The sequence below is a fragment of the Athene noctua genome, chromosome 3 (assembly GCF_965140245.1).
Source record: "Athene noctua chromosome 3, bAthNoc1.hap1.1, whole genome shotgun sequence".
Lineage (NCBI taxonomy): Eukaryota > Metazoa > Chordata > Aves > Strigiformes > Strigidae > Athene > Athene noctua.
Genome location: NC_134039.1, coordinates 10,256,933 through 10,271,754, shown reverse-complemented (window position 1 = coordinate 10,271,754; position 14,822 = coordinate 10,256,933). Strand labels below are relative to the sequence as shown.

At 39.1% G+C, this 14,822-nt stretch overlaps 1 protein-coding gene across 2 annotated transcripts in view; it reads right to left on the bottom strand.

Annotated features, from left to right (window-relative positions):
- Positions 1 to 69: 69 nt before the first annotated feature.
- ALDH1L2 (aldehyde dehydrogenase 1 family member L2) overlaps positions 70 to 14,822 on the bottom strand; it is a 36,586-nt gene continuing 21,833 nt past the window's right edge. For both annotated transcript variants that reach the window (XM_074901940.1, XM_074901939.1), the window contains 11 exons: positions 11,674 to 11,824; positions 10,865 to 10,935; positions 10,656 to 10,761; positions 10,217 to 10,304; positions 9,368 to 9,461; positions 9,020 to 9,116; positions 7,494 to 7,592; positions 6,581 to 6,746; positions 5,237 to 5,342; positions 3,926 to 4,125; positions 70 to 1,864 (listed from right to left, as the gene is read on the bottom strand). In XM_074901940.1, coding sequence (XP_074758041.1) covers positions 1,809 to 1,864; positions 3,926 to 4,125; positions 5,237 to 5,342; positions 6,581 to 6,746; positions 7,494 to 7,592; positions 9,020 to 9,116; positions 9,368 to 9,461; positions 10,217 to 10,304; positions 10,656 to 10,761; positions 10,865 to 10,935; positions 11,674 to 11,824 — 1,234 coding nt within the window. In that variant the 3' untranslated portion in view covers positions 70 to 1,808. The remainder of the gene's footprint in view (positions 1,865 to 3,925; positions 4,126 to 5,236; positions 5,343 to 6,580; positions 6,747 to 7,493; positions 7,593 to 9,019; positions 9,117 to 9,367; positions 9,462 to 10,216; positions 10,305 to 10,655; positions 10,762 to 10,864; positions 10,936 to 11,673; positions 11,825 to 14,822) is intronic.

The window sequence follows — 14,822 nt, the reverse complement described above, 5'->3', positions numbered from 1 at the left end:
GCCGAGGTCATTTCAAGGTGAGTTAGCGTGGGTAAGGACAGGCATGATTTGAGAGTTCAGCAAAGGATTCCCTCCCTTTATGCCTGCACTGAGCTCATATCTGGAACATGTGTGGCTGTAGTACAGATACCCTCAGTACTTAAATGGTCAAGTCTGCCTCCGTGATGTTACAGTTGCTTTAAAGTGGCACTTCTTATCTCCCACTTTCCCTGCCACGTTTCTGTCCTCCCCATTTAGTTAACAATTGTCACTGCCAAAAGAATAAAAAGGTGGATTTTCAGCTGGCCTGTATTTGCTTGAAACAGTTGTGAAACCAAAACCAGTGAAACTATGTCTCATTCATACTTACCTCAGATAGGTTGAATACAATGATTTGGGCTGTTGTATTTACCTCACAGATTGGTTTGCATTTCAGAAGTATCTGTCATGCTCCTGGATGTTATAATTTGTTTCTTAAAGGAACTTTGTATTTTCTATACCATTAAAGCAAAATTTTCTATATTGTGTTTGCTCAAATACTAAACTTAACATCATGACTTGAAACCTGCGATTATTTACAGAATTTATTTTAAATCCCATACTTAAAGCCATAGTTTTAATACCTGTTTCTGTAATATCAGTAACAAGGATTCTGGTCTTTTTTTTTTTACAATGCTGCTTCTTAAAAATAGAATAGGGGCATGATTTACTGGGATTAACTGATTAAACCACAAAATATTTTAGCAAAGGGGAAGGATAGGAGTCTAAGGAAAGGGACTGCTACTTTTAATGGGATTAACTGATTAAACCACAAAATATTTTAGCAAAGGGGAAGGATAGGAGTCTAAGGAAAGGGACTGCTACTTTTAATGGCAGCTGACAGATCAGATTAAGCTTTGGGTGGAGTGCACTCTCTTAAGAAGAGCAAGCAGTCTTAGTAGGCTTAGTTTCTTAGATAAGGTCTCAATATACGGAAAATTTCCTTCAAACTGAAGAAAGTTTGAAAGCCAACATCTTAGCTCAGTCATTTTACAGGATATTTTCCCATAGACTTTTTAAAAAAGTATGAAATACAAAGTAATAATCATGCTGTATAAAACAGTAATAACAGTCCATGTGCACAGACACAAAAAGTGATTTTAATCCGTTAACATAACCACCTTTCAAACTGCAGGCAGGTCACACATTCCATATCAACAAAAGATAGAAAATATTTTCAGTAACTTTAGCTTGATATGCATAGTTTAACACCAATGTTGAACTCTGTATGTACTATACAAAGATCATAGTAAGTGCACTTTCTTGCGTTGATTTACTTCTTATGGCACAAAGGTTTTCTGTACTGCTGAAGAATCACCAGAGCCGAATGTTTAATTGCTACCGTAAAACTTGAACTCTGGTTTACAGCAGAAATGGCATAATCAGTATATTTTAGTTCAACTTTAAGAGAAGCCTAATGACTAAGGATTTTAAATGATCATGGAAATAGTATGTTCACACAAATAAGACGTAGGCATGTGAGAACTCTTTTCTTCAGTTGTAATTAAAAAAATAAACTATATTCTTGTTTTTGGGGGGGGGATTGTGCTAACAACTGCTGCTGCTGCATAATTTAAATAATTTGGGTTAATTTTCCAAATGCTTTTATCTGTCAGACTAAGATTTGGACCTGATTTATAGAAACTTATCTACGGAATGGGTGGGGATTGTTTTGTGGGGGTTTTTTTTGCATTGCAGACAGCATATCCTGGGTGTGACATGAAGTGCTTCATGGAGTCACTAAGATTCAAACACTGCCAAAAGTTTACTTTCGAAGTGAAGCTGTTACTTTAATATTCCACAGTGATAGCCTTGGTTCTGAGATATTCATGAAGAGCTTCTTCACCTGTACAAGCACAATATTCACCAGTTAGCGTAGCAGCTAAATGAGAGAATGTTGTCAGAGACTGTAACTATTATTAAGAAAAAATTTAAAATGATTTAGCCAATATTTGAGTCCTTAAGGAACAATGGAAACGAATTTACCCTCCCACTGAGCTTTACAGGACAGGTTTGACAAGAGGCCAAACCCAACAGATGTGGAAAGAAAAAGGAACTGGAATTTAACAAACAGCCACCTGGGTGGGACTGAAGCAGCAGCAGCCTCTAGATGGCCAGAAGGGGCTCATAGTTGAATTCATGAACTTTGGTTTGTCTATGTTAAAGTTCCTAGGTAGAGGAGCTGTGTAAAAATTGGTAATCTTTTTTTCCTGATACTGTTACTCATTTTGGTTTCAGGAAGTGGCTGATGCTTGCTAGAGATTCTAAAGGCAAAAATTCTATTTTGTCACTGAAAAGTTTTTTTCTTTCATTTTTCTTTGCCACAAGGCTTGATCTATCCAGGCTTGTAAAGTTTCTTTCACAGAATCACAGAATCATCTAGGTTGGAAAGGACCCTTGAGATCATCTAGTCCAACCGTTCGCCTAGCACAGTTCCCACCTACAGCATATCCTTAAGCTCTAAATCGACCCTACTCTTGAACACCTCCAGGGATGGGGACTCCACCACCTCCCTGGGCAGCCCATTCCAATGCCTAACAACCCATTCTGTTCTTTGACAGACTATACTGCACTTTTAAAACTGGTTTTGAAAAGAAAATATTTTTTTAATACCTGTTTCTCTGTGGCTGTCAGCAAATTTTTATGACGTTTTAAGGCAAAAAAAAGCTTCCCATGCCTTTACAAGTTTACATTCTTTCTGAGGGGAAGGAAAGAAGATTTTGACCGATAGCTTTGCTGCTTGACAGCATTTTGCAGCGTGTATGCAGCTCTGGACAAGCTGTAATTCACTCTGAGAAGAGTTGGCAAGGAATATTCTGCATGCTGTAGCACTGTTTAGTAAATATGCAGGAAGGGGTGAACTGGAGGTATTGAGGCAGTAATATTGTAGGGATGGGAGAGGAACTAGATGGCTGTAATTGGAGGAATGTAGGAGATGCTGTGTGGTGCAGTCCACACGCTGGAAGGAAGGGATGTGCCATCCAGAGGGACCTGGACAGTCTGGAGGGGTGGAACCATGCCAACCTGATGAAGCTCAACAGGGCCAAGTGCAAGGTCCTGCACATGGGTCTGGGCAATCCCAAGCACAGATGCGGGCTGGGTGGTGAGTGGGTTGAGAGCAGCCTTGCGGAGAAGAGCTTGGGAGTATTAGTACATGGAAAACTTAACTATGACCCAGCAATGTGCACTCGCAAACCAGAAAGCCAGCTGTGGCCTGGGCTGCATCAAGAGCAGTGTGACCAGCAGGGCAAGGGAGGGGATTCTTGCTCTCTTGAGACCCCACCTGCAGTGCTGTGTCCAGCTCTGGGGCCCCCAACATCAGAAGGACATGGACCTGCTTGAGTGGGTCCAGAAGGACATGAAGATGATCAGGGGCTGGAGCACCTCCCCTGTGAGGACAGGCTGAGAGAGTTGGGGGTGTTCAGCCTGGAGAAGAGAAGGTTCTGGGGAGACCTTATAGCGGCCTTCCAGTACTTAAAGGGGCTGCAGGAAAGCTGGGGAGGGGCTCTGTCAGGGAGTGTAGGGATAGGATGAGGGGTGATAGTTTTAAGCTGAAAGAGGGTAGATTGAGATTAAATGTAAGGAAGAAATTCTTCCCTGTGAGGGTGGTGAGGCCCTGGCACAGGTTGCCCAGAGCAGCTGTGGCTGCCCCCTCCCTGGAAGGGTTCAAGGTCAGGTTGGACGGGGCTTTGGGCAACCTGGGCTAGTGGGAGGTGTCCCTTCCCATGGCAGGGGGTGGGACTAGATGGTCTCTAAAGTCTCTTCCAGCACAAACCATTCTATGATTCTATGCAGGAAATGCATCCATAGCTCCTGTCTTACTAGACACACTGTACCACAGCTAAGGTTGTTTTTTCATTGATTTGGACTGTCAGGTGAGAAATGAGGGAGGGAGAGAATAACTTACCTAAATCTTTTCCAAAGCCAGACTGCTTAAATCCACCAAATGGTGCTGCCACATCAGTTTTGTTATATGTGTTAATAAAAACTGTTCCAGCTTCTAGCTTTTCACTGATGTAGAGAGCTTTGCTTATGTCTTTTGTGAAAACTCCTGAAGCCAAGCCGTATTCTGTGGTATTTGCCCGTCGCAGCACTCCATCAACATCTCTACGGGGGAAAGAAATTATTCAATTGCAACTAGGTAAAATAAACAAGTGTTAGCAGCCTTCCACCTGCAATGTCATTGAAGCACCTTTTTCCATGCTTTCTTCTCCAGTTAGCTTTTTCACAGATAACTTGTTAAAGACTAATCTATGTGTCAACCTGAAAGATCTATGGAAATTCAAACCCTTGATTCTAACTTGTAAAACTTGTAACCTTACATTTCAGTGGTTAAGGTCTACACCAAAAAATGTGAAAAGTTACAGTACACATACCAACTTTTCAGTTACAGTACAACTTGGGGATTAGAGAAGTACAGAAACACTTGTAAAGCAGAGCCTGGCAGCAGATTATGAATCAGTTTGCTACAAAGTTTTGGCCTGCTTTACAAGTTAGTGAAAATTAAAGGTTGAAATTCAGGCCTCTATCAAGTCACAACTTTTCAGGCCATGTCCAGAGTGCTATTTTCTATTTACATCTTATCTCCATAGAGCTTAAAAAATCCATAAAAATTTAAAACTCAATAAAGTCCCTTATCACCATACATAAAGGTTATCTATGTGGCTGGTTCAAACTGCAGAAAATGAAACCTGGTGGAAATAGTTATATGAAGTTTCTACACAGGGTTTTAATCTTATCTGTGTGTAAAATAATTCTTATGATTTGGAATAAAAGCTATTAAAACTGGCAGTCTACAAAATATACAGAGGCATTTTCATTTGAAACAGTAATGTGCCAGTGTTACACAACGCACAACAACGCTTTGTGGTCTTTTGTGACAAAGAAAAATAAGTGATTCCACTGGAAAAAAATACACATTTTGTAATTTGACCAAGCTGTTGCAATTACCACATCAACTTCAGCAAAAACATTTCACTGAATACTATGTCTTATTTAAGACCTGGCACTTATAGTTGCATTCTATCCTGTCATACACTACTAATACCATTAGTTCTATGTCAACACAAGAGGGGTATTTTCTCAGAATTTAGCTGGAAGAGGATCTAGGGATTCAGACTGGTCTTAAAAGATTTAACAAAATCATACTACGTACTCTTGTCATTTCTACACTTAGACTGAAAATGAGAAAGTTCCTAACAGTAACTGGAAAACATACCCATTTTTAAACTTAGATATCACCATTACAGGACCAAAGGACTCCTCCTGGGCAATATACATATGGTCTTCAACATCTGTGAAAACAGTGGGTTCCATGAAGAAACCTAAACAGAGGACAGAGCATCATTTAAGCATGGTGAAAATGCTTCATGGTTTGTATTGTCCAGGCCCTCTCTTTTCCATACTTTGATACGTTGAGACTTGAAACAGAAAATATCGAGATTGATATGAATGAAGTATGAATGGAGATGCATGTATGTAAGCACCATAGAAACAGTAGAAGAAAGGTTAAAAGAATGGCCTGTGTTGATCAGAGTAACAACATGTGCTGTTCCCTGCCAGACCAGAAGATCTGCGTGCCACAGCCCACGTGACTCCTCAGGGGAAGACCCTGCACTCTGAGAGCAGGAAGGTAAGGTTACAGCATGTTGCAGAGACCACTGTTTTTCTTGTTATCCAACAAGAAGACAGACCGTGGCCATAAAGATCTGTATATTCCAAACAAGGAATCACATGCTATGGGCAGAAACTTTGCCTAGGATTTATGGATGCTGAAGTAAGGAAAATGCTGAGGCGAAGGACCACCTCATGACTGTTCATTTCTGAAGGGTGGAAAGACCTGTCCAAAAGCTAGCTCATTGTTGCCAGTCAAGAACTGTCCTGGTGTTACACACAAGCAATCCTAGACACCTACACCTTAGTGAGTAAGTGTATTCCAGTCTGAGTGGGTAAAATCAACCTCAGAGATTTTACATAAACGCCACCCCCTTCCATAAGGTTTCCCATTTAGTTTTGTTACGCTGATTTTGTATGGTTATGAATCTCCACTTTCATTATATTTAGGGATGTAATCATTATGTTTTGAAACTGATGCAAATGTTTCTTCTTCATTATTGATAAAGAACAGATGTCCATGAGAAAATGTTGCTTTCATGCCTGCCCACTAAACTTAGCATACATATTGTCTATATAGCAAACCAGGCTTTTGACAATAACACCTTATGCAAACTCTGCTAGTAGTTTCCTCAGTTGGCTTTAGTGTTACTGTGATCTAAATAGATATAATTATGGTTCTTGACAGTTCAAGAAGAAAGCCTTAATGCCTCACAAACAACAGAAATAAATGAGCAAAAGATTCCATACAGACTAGATTCTGATTTCGTATGTTATGGTTTAGTTGCACAGCTTCTCTTAACAGGAGACGTGAAAGCCTCAGGTGGTATCTTGGGCTTACCTGGTACTGTTCTCATGATACTGCTACTTCACATAATGCAGCAGAGACAACATTGATGGCTTTTGTTTAAAGTGTAAAAGTTCCAAACACCTCTGAACAGTATTTTACCTGGTCTACATACTTGTCTTCCTCCATACACTAGAGTGGCTCCTTCTTTTACTCCAGTTTCACAATATTGCAGCAACTTTTCCAAATGTGCCTTGTGATTTTGTGGACCGTGATCTGTAGATCTATCAAGTGGGTCACCGATTTTCATCTTTTTTATTTCTTCCACCTATGGGTTACCCAGTTAAAATGAAGTTACATAATGTAGCAAATAGTTGTTAAAGTAACCAGTGATTCAGAATGCTTCATTTTTAGTTAGGCTCTAAGAAAGTGCTGGATTCTTAGAAGATAGGATGCTCCTCCCTTTCTAAAATAAGGCTTTGTCTTATGCTTCATAATGTTTGGTTACTTCTGAAAGTTTTTGATTCTGTTCATGTTTCATTCTGAAAGTTTTTGATTCTGTTCATGTTTCATTCTCTTCTGCTATTAAGACAGGCATGTAAAATGTTAGCTTTTACCAGTGGTAAATGAGTTATGACAGTGATTTCCTATTCTTGATCTAAATAAATGAATTCTCCAGTAGTACAATGTGGTAACTACTGGATTTTAACACGTTTGTGTTATTTTAGCTATGCTTCTAATATGCCATTTTTTAAACTTCACAGCAGCCTTCAATCATATTGACCTATATTCAGTAATTTTTAAAATCTTATTTCCTAATCAAATATGAAATATCACTGAAGGTACAACACCTGTTTCAGTGTCACCTCTGTGTGCATTACTGATGAAAATATCTCCCTTCAGTGCCTTCCTTTTAACCCTATAAGATGTTCCTGGGGAGCAGCATTGCCTATCATTAGCAATAATGAGAAAATAAACAACAGAAAATAAGAAGAAATGCAAATGTCTATAAAACTATTGGATCTTTGTGCCATCACAAAGTATCTGCTTACACTTTAAGCCTTGAATATCTTACCACTTTTCTAACAAATTCATCATGGATGGATTCTTCCACAAAGAGTCTGCCAGCTGCAATGCAGTTTTCTCCTTTGTTGAAATATACTGCTCCCATACCCTGAACAGGAAAAAAGACATTAATATTTATATGCATCCTTTTGTTCAGACTCCCTTTCATTCTGTTCCCTTGGGTTGCATTCTGTGTTTGTGACCCTCAAAGCGTGATGCTTTATGTAAAGGGACATCATCAATGCAACAAGCAGACTAATAACTGGCAAACATATGTCCGTGGAGACAAAGGGGTCAGGATGAACTGATCTTTCCATTTCTGTCAGCGTTCCACAGAAACACCTGCTGCAGCATCACAGAGAAGAGGGCTTGCACCACGGCCAGTGATTATAAAACTCTGCTAATCCACTGAGCGATACTGCTTATGTTGAAAGTTGCATGTAACTGGGTGAAAATTACTTATCACTAATCTGCATTTCAGGAGTGTGGATTCAGACCCCATGCAGTTTGTTCCTTTTTATTTATCAAGAACTAATACCTAGTATTACTCTTCCAGGGGGTGGGGAGGTGGGAGAAGGAAGAGCAGGACAAATACAATTTCTAAAATGTAGTTTTCTGGCAGCTGACAAGGCCTAGGGTCCTGGCGTTAGTAGGTATGACCAGGATCACGTGCTAGTGTTAAGTGTGTGGCAAAAAAAGCATTGTCTGCAATCATTTAAAGCCATCAATGCCAGGTACAGGTCAGGCCAACCTCTGTGTCACCCTCTCACTTCTACAGCTGACAACAGTGGTGGGGTCAAGCAGTGTGCTGACTGCAAAGTTTCAGCTTTTACTATTTTCCACAGATACTTCACTGTGCAGTCACTCAGACTTTTGTCCTGCCAAAAGACACACCAAAAATGGGGAAAGCATGTTATGGTTTCTTCCTAGTAGCAGTACCTGCTTATGCTGTCTTAAGAGAATTCACAGAATTAGTTGGATAAGTACAGTGTGGAAGACCTTTGTTTGCTTCTTAGTGAGCAAACTGCATCTGCTGTCATTTTGATGAATCAGATTACCTGAGCAGGAAATAAGCTCCCTAAATCCACTGAATTTCTCATTTGCACATTTATGAACTTTAAACACATTATGGCTGGTTGGGAAAGTGGATTGTGATGATTGATGGTGAATTAAGAACTATATGGCAACAGGGAACTCAATGTATATTTTAACTCACGTTCGGGCTTCAATTTTTTAAGCACTTTTTTCTGAGTATCAGATTTTAACAGATCAATTTTAATATGTTAACTTGGCTAATGAAAATACTTTCCAGCTATATTTCTTTGTTTTGTTGTATTTTCTAATGTATATTTCTCATAGTACTGATCCCTGCCTTTTTGGTGCAGCATGAACAGTTTAATTGTGCTGGCATAAAGAAACACCCGTTTCATGCAAGGGCTCCCCACTGCAGTTTTTGGCAAGTCAAGAGGAATATTGCAGTACTGTGAGGATGTATCACAAAGGGTTTAAATATATTTTTCTTAGAAGTAATATTACCATTTTTACAGCTCTGTCAAGTTCACAGTCACTGAATATGATCAATGGTGATTTACCACCAAGTTCAAGAGAAACTTTCTTCAGATTAGTGGCTGCACTGTAAAAAAACAGAAATAATCATATAAATCCAACTTTTAAATAGCTTATTTCATTATCTCCTTTGAATTATACCTAGTGAAAACGTATAAACCTCTATTTTCCAATAGTGATTTAGTATAATTCTACATAAATGTGAACAATGATATATAGCTATGCTTTTCTATTACTGCTACATGCACAATATGGCAAATAAGATACTTCAGAACTGGATTAAGCAGTGTTTATTTATGAATCTTTTGCTGAGAGTACCTCTTCATGATCTGTTTGCCAGTTGGTGTTGAACCAGTGAATCCAACTTTGCGAACATCTGGATGTTCAGATAGGTGCTGTCCCACTAAGCCACCTACAAGGATGAGGAAAACAGCTTAAGTGGACAGTACAAAGGCAATTTTTACTACTCCAGCAGCAGCACTGTAACACAGAGAGAACTAATGATATGCCAGTTGAGTACAATATCACATCCCTATTCATATTTACAGCTTTATTCATATGACTATGAAAAATCTCACATTAATTAACTTGGATCACATTAGTGTCTCCAAATTCTCCCATCTGTCTGGACTAGAAACATCCTTCCTAATACTCCAAGCGGAATAATCTAGTTTGTAACAGAGACTACCCCATATAGTTACTGTCATTTTTATTCCTTTAGAGGAAAGAGGAAAATGGTGACACCAGGTAACATGGTGTAGGCCATGACCTACAGTGACCAATACACATCTTACCAGCTTGGTCTAGGCCTCACAGTCACATTTATCACATTCCAAGTGATGATAAGATTAGGAGAAAAAATCAAGTTTTACAGTCAAGTGAAATAGGTTTCTCTGTAATATGTTCTTTTTCAGACTGTTGATGCTATTTGTGTGATCTTGTAAAGGGTGACAGCTCTTACCACTAGCCAGAGCCAGGTGACATACAGATTTTTCCAATTCTGTTCTGGAAACATGTGAAATCGCTTTATGACATAGATGCAACCCTACTACCTATGAAGATACATGCATTTACATAATAGGTCTTTAAAAAGGTAAAATGCAGGTAAAATGCACCAGTTTTAACATAACCTACTCTTCCCAGAAAAATTATAAGTTGAAATTTTACCTGAACCAGGCAGAATATTTATAACGCCCTTAGGAAATCCAGCTTTAGCTGAGAGTTCTGCAAACTTCAAGGAAGTCAGAGGTGTGACCTAGGTAGAAACATTTAGATTAGGTCTCATAGTTAATTAAATATGTGATGATGTCTTTTACATTCAATACATCTTGATTTTGATACAATATTAATCTTCTCACAGTATTGACAAATTAAAAGTGATGGCTTCTTGTGGAAAAGAATTCATTCTTGAAAATTAGAGTAGCATCAGAGCAGAACTGAAGACAATCTGAACCTTCTATCATCATAGCAATTTGTATTATTATACATGCACTTTAAAACATATGACTGGTCTACCTGTGGGTGAAACCAGCTAGATTGCCTGAATTATTTTGCCTGAAGAAATAGTGGAGGATTTAGCCATCTCTACATTCCTTTTTGGTTTTACCTGAGCTGGCTTGAGTACGAGTGTGTTTCCTGCAGCCAAGCATGCTGCACTCTTCCATGCAAGCATCATCAGTGGGTAATTCCAGGGGATAACAATTGCACAGACACTTAAAGTAGGGAAAAACAGGGAAAGATTATTTTTTATCGCAGCTTTTGAATAGCTTTTCTCTATGTGAAGGCTGTCACTGAGAAGAAAATAGTGATACTTACCCTATTGGCTCTTTCTTCGTGAATGTTAGATTATGGTTTGGCCGGGCCTGGTTAATTGGAATTGTAGCACCCTAAAAGACAGAGGAGGAACAAATCTTCATCTAATGTTCTTCATTTTTATTACAAATATATTTGCCATATAAGTATGTTTTGGAAAGCCACAGAGTGGGTTTCAAAACCAGAAGCATTTTTGCATCAGAGAAAGGGGCAAGTATAACTCTACTGTATGATTTGCTACTATGGATACTGTAGTCGAGTCCTGATTTTCAGTTGGATAAAATAAAAGCAGAGATAACAGAAGTATGGAAGAACATAAAGTGAGGGTCTGATGGATGAAAAAAAAAAAAGCTGAGTGATATTCTTGATTGTGGATCTTAAAGATATTTGAGGAAATGCTGTTGAACCGAACCTGTGCCATGTGCTGTGTCATCAAGCAAACTCACCAGCCTTGGTCAGAATGCAACATAGCACATGAGTATCTGTACTTACCCACATCATGACCACAACGACATTCTGCTCCATGAATAATCAAGAGCTGACTAAGCATGCATATACACTATGACACCTCAACTGATTTCTTAGATATTTAGAGTCACATTCCAAATCCATATTCTCCAATTGGAAGCAGACTGTCCTTTTGTATTGCCAGGGAGACACATTGTAGGTAAAAATCTAATTTTGTTTTATTTTTTTGATTCCTTGATTACTTTTGCCCACACAGCTTTTTGGCACTGTCAGAAAAAAAAAAAAAAAAAAAAGAGGTCTGGAGAAGCACTGCCATTGATTATTTCCTTTACGTATTCACTTGCCTGAATTTTGTCACACCATCCAGCGAAGTATCTGAATGTTTGCACAGACATTCCAACGTGAGTCTTCAAAGCTAAAGTGTAGACAGCTCCTGAGTCAATAGACTCTATTGTAGCTAACTCTTCTTGATGTTCTTCCATCAGGTCTGCAAGTCTTTAATAGAAACATTACAAATCCACATCAAATAGAAGTGACATCTAACCACTGACAGCCTAAAATACTTGGTATGGCAAAGAACAGTAATTAAAATCGCATTCCCACTGAATTGGGAGGTGGAGCACTGGAGCCACTGCTCATTAAGATCAGTAAGACCTTGAACAATTGCCTGTTAGTCTGCAAATGTCTTCACACTGATTGTACTAGACACTGGATGAAGACACGAGCAGTGAAAACTTAACTGATTGTTCAGCTATGGTTTTGTAAATAAAAAAATAATTGAAAAATTTGTACTCTTTTTCTGTCATACTACAAGGAGCCACTTATAGAAAATCAGACCAGTAAGTCGAAAGGAAGTACACAATAACATAAGAATTGTAAAGTAATCAAAAGTATCAAGAAGTACTCAGAGTCCTAGCTTAAGATTTTGGAAACCTAGCTTCATAATGCAGTTTTGTATTGTCTGAACTTGGACTAAAATACTTAAGTGTTAGATGCTTCAAAGGCACCCAGATGTCCAAAGACAGAGCTCCTAACCCATAATGCAAATTGAGTTTTATGTGCCTTGCTACATTTGACAATCTGGCCCATGGTGTCCTTGGGCCTCAAGTTCTCCATCTGTTAGATTTATGAAGCAACACAATGAGATGTAAGACTGTGGTAAATACTGCTGAGTTAAGAGTATCTATCAGAGTGTTTCAAAAATGCATCTGCCCAGACACATACCTATATGTGTAGGTAATTTCAGTGGTCCCCTGCTCAGGCAGAAAGGTCTGTTTGCATGAATGAATTTTTACATTCAGGTCTTAGATCTCTCACATGACAGTGAAACAGATGCATCAACATTTTTCTTAAGCTTCTGTCTGTGTTTTGGTACTCAGACTTGTAATCAATGCTCCCATGTGATTTTAAGAGCTTAACCAAGTGCATTTTACATTCTGTAAAGAGTATTCAGAACGGATTGTGGAACCTACTTTTCTACTGTGTAAATTCTCCCCATTTAAAGCATTTGCTTTAGATGTATCTTGGAAACCCAGCTACAGGTCAGGGCACAAGCAGTAGTATGTAAAAGAACAGATGTGGCATGGCAGGGACAAAGGAGAAAGTTCCATTTAATGCATGCCTAATATCTTCTATTAAAGATTCCTAAGACAAAGCAGCAGAGCTAGGGGTTTTAATGGTACAAACCTCCCTACAAACCTTCCCTCTGGTTCAGCACTCAAAAACTCTAGTTTGAACAGGCTAGAGAAAAAGGAGCCTTGTTCGAATTCAGGTGGACTGGAGAGATACTTCATTCATACTGGGAATGCTCTGCAATATGAACAGTCTATCCTAGAGAGCCAGTAGCCTAAGTAGAGAAGAATTTAATCCAGAAATAATCCATGCACTGTAGGGGAGTTACATTTTCCATATGCTTAACATAATTAAGCTTGCAAGTATTTCAAGTGTAAAACACAAAGCAGTAGTTCTAAGACCTTAAAAGTTTATCCTTAGGGCAGAGTTAACTTGAGCTCTCAAGCAGTCTATGTTCCTAACACAAATTAAACCTGTTTGTCCATGCTTTGAATCTGTGCACACTCCTGAAAAATTTGTGATCGATTTTATTTAATTTTAGTATGAGTTTTGACTTGCCCTTTTTCTGTTGTGATGATTACTCAACTTTTTTACACCCTGCAGGCCTTACTTAAAGACCTGATCACATACCTTATGAGACAAGCAGAATTTTCAGCTTTGCTTTCATGCTCTTTTGCTAAGGTGCCTGCCATGTCTTGTAAAATGTGGCTTTTATGAATACTTTTTTATTTCTAATTACATCTACTTGGTCCATGTGGATATGGTAAAAGAGGGGAGGGGAATTTACATCCAAGGCATTCAACAAAGTAAAAATTACAGCTATATTAATGTGATAACAAATGATTTGCTGGATACACTACAGAAGACAGAAAACCATGTTTCCCAGGTGCAGCATTACATTCCCCCATGCTCCTCTTCCTTAACTGTCAGAGTACAGACATGCAATGGATTCCCTAGTCCTTACTGTCTAAGCCCAGTCTTATGAGGACAGAATCGTCTTCTAGTTGCATATGCCAAACCTCTGAATCAGCTAGATCTGAAGTTTCTAAACCCTCACGGAAGTTATGCAGAGAGCAGTGTGCAACAATAAAAGGGCAGTGACCCACCCTTGCACCCAACCAAACTGCCAGACTGTCTTGTCATCCAAATACATCGTTGTGCTACCACCCTGAAGCTGGTCACTGTGTACCTGATCCTTCTTCTGCCATCTATCCTGGTGTCCAGGAATGACCTTCTCGAACAGCACAATACAGGCTTAACATAGCAGCAGTTATGAGCACACTATTGAAGATTTTTTTTTTTTTGAAGGTAAAAAAAACTTCCTTCTCTTCCCTATAGATACATATGCAGTCTCCTAGGAACAACTGACATGGCCAGGACATCCAATAGTAATGTTGATGAGCCTACAGACTACACTATGCAGAAAGCAGGTGTCTGATACACAGGACCTACTCCTTCAAGAGTTCTTTAGTGCATCAATTCTATTCAAGATCCTAACTTCTTTAAAGTCAGCTGCTATGTCAAACACAGTCTAAGCTCTCCACCTACTGAATAAGAACAGAATTTGCCTAGTACATCTCCTTTGTGCTGATGATTTTCCATCATCACATTAGGTAAATGTGGACGTGTGGCAATCAGGAGTAGCAATCTGCTTCTTTACTCATCTCTACTCACTCATTTTTCATGACCTCGAAAAGAAAAAGCAGCAAAAACTCTTAATCTACCTCCACAAAAGAGGGTCTCTTTCTGGGGAAGCTCTGCAGCTTCTAGTCGTCCCAAGTCTGCAAGAGTGTTCTCACTGTGCTTGCTGTAAGGCACCAGAAGCATCACGCTGCATTTTATTAGGTGCCTCCAGTACCGCCCTCACAACACGTAGCTAGCAGCATCATCCTTCCAAGACCACCTCTTGCACTTCAGGGGA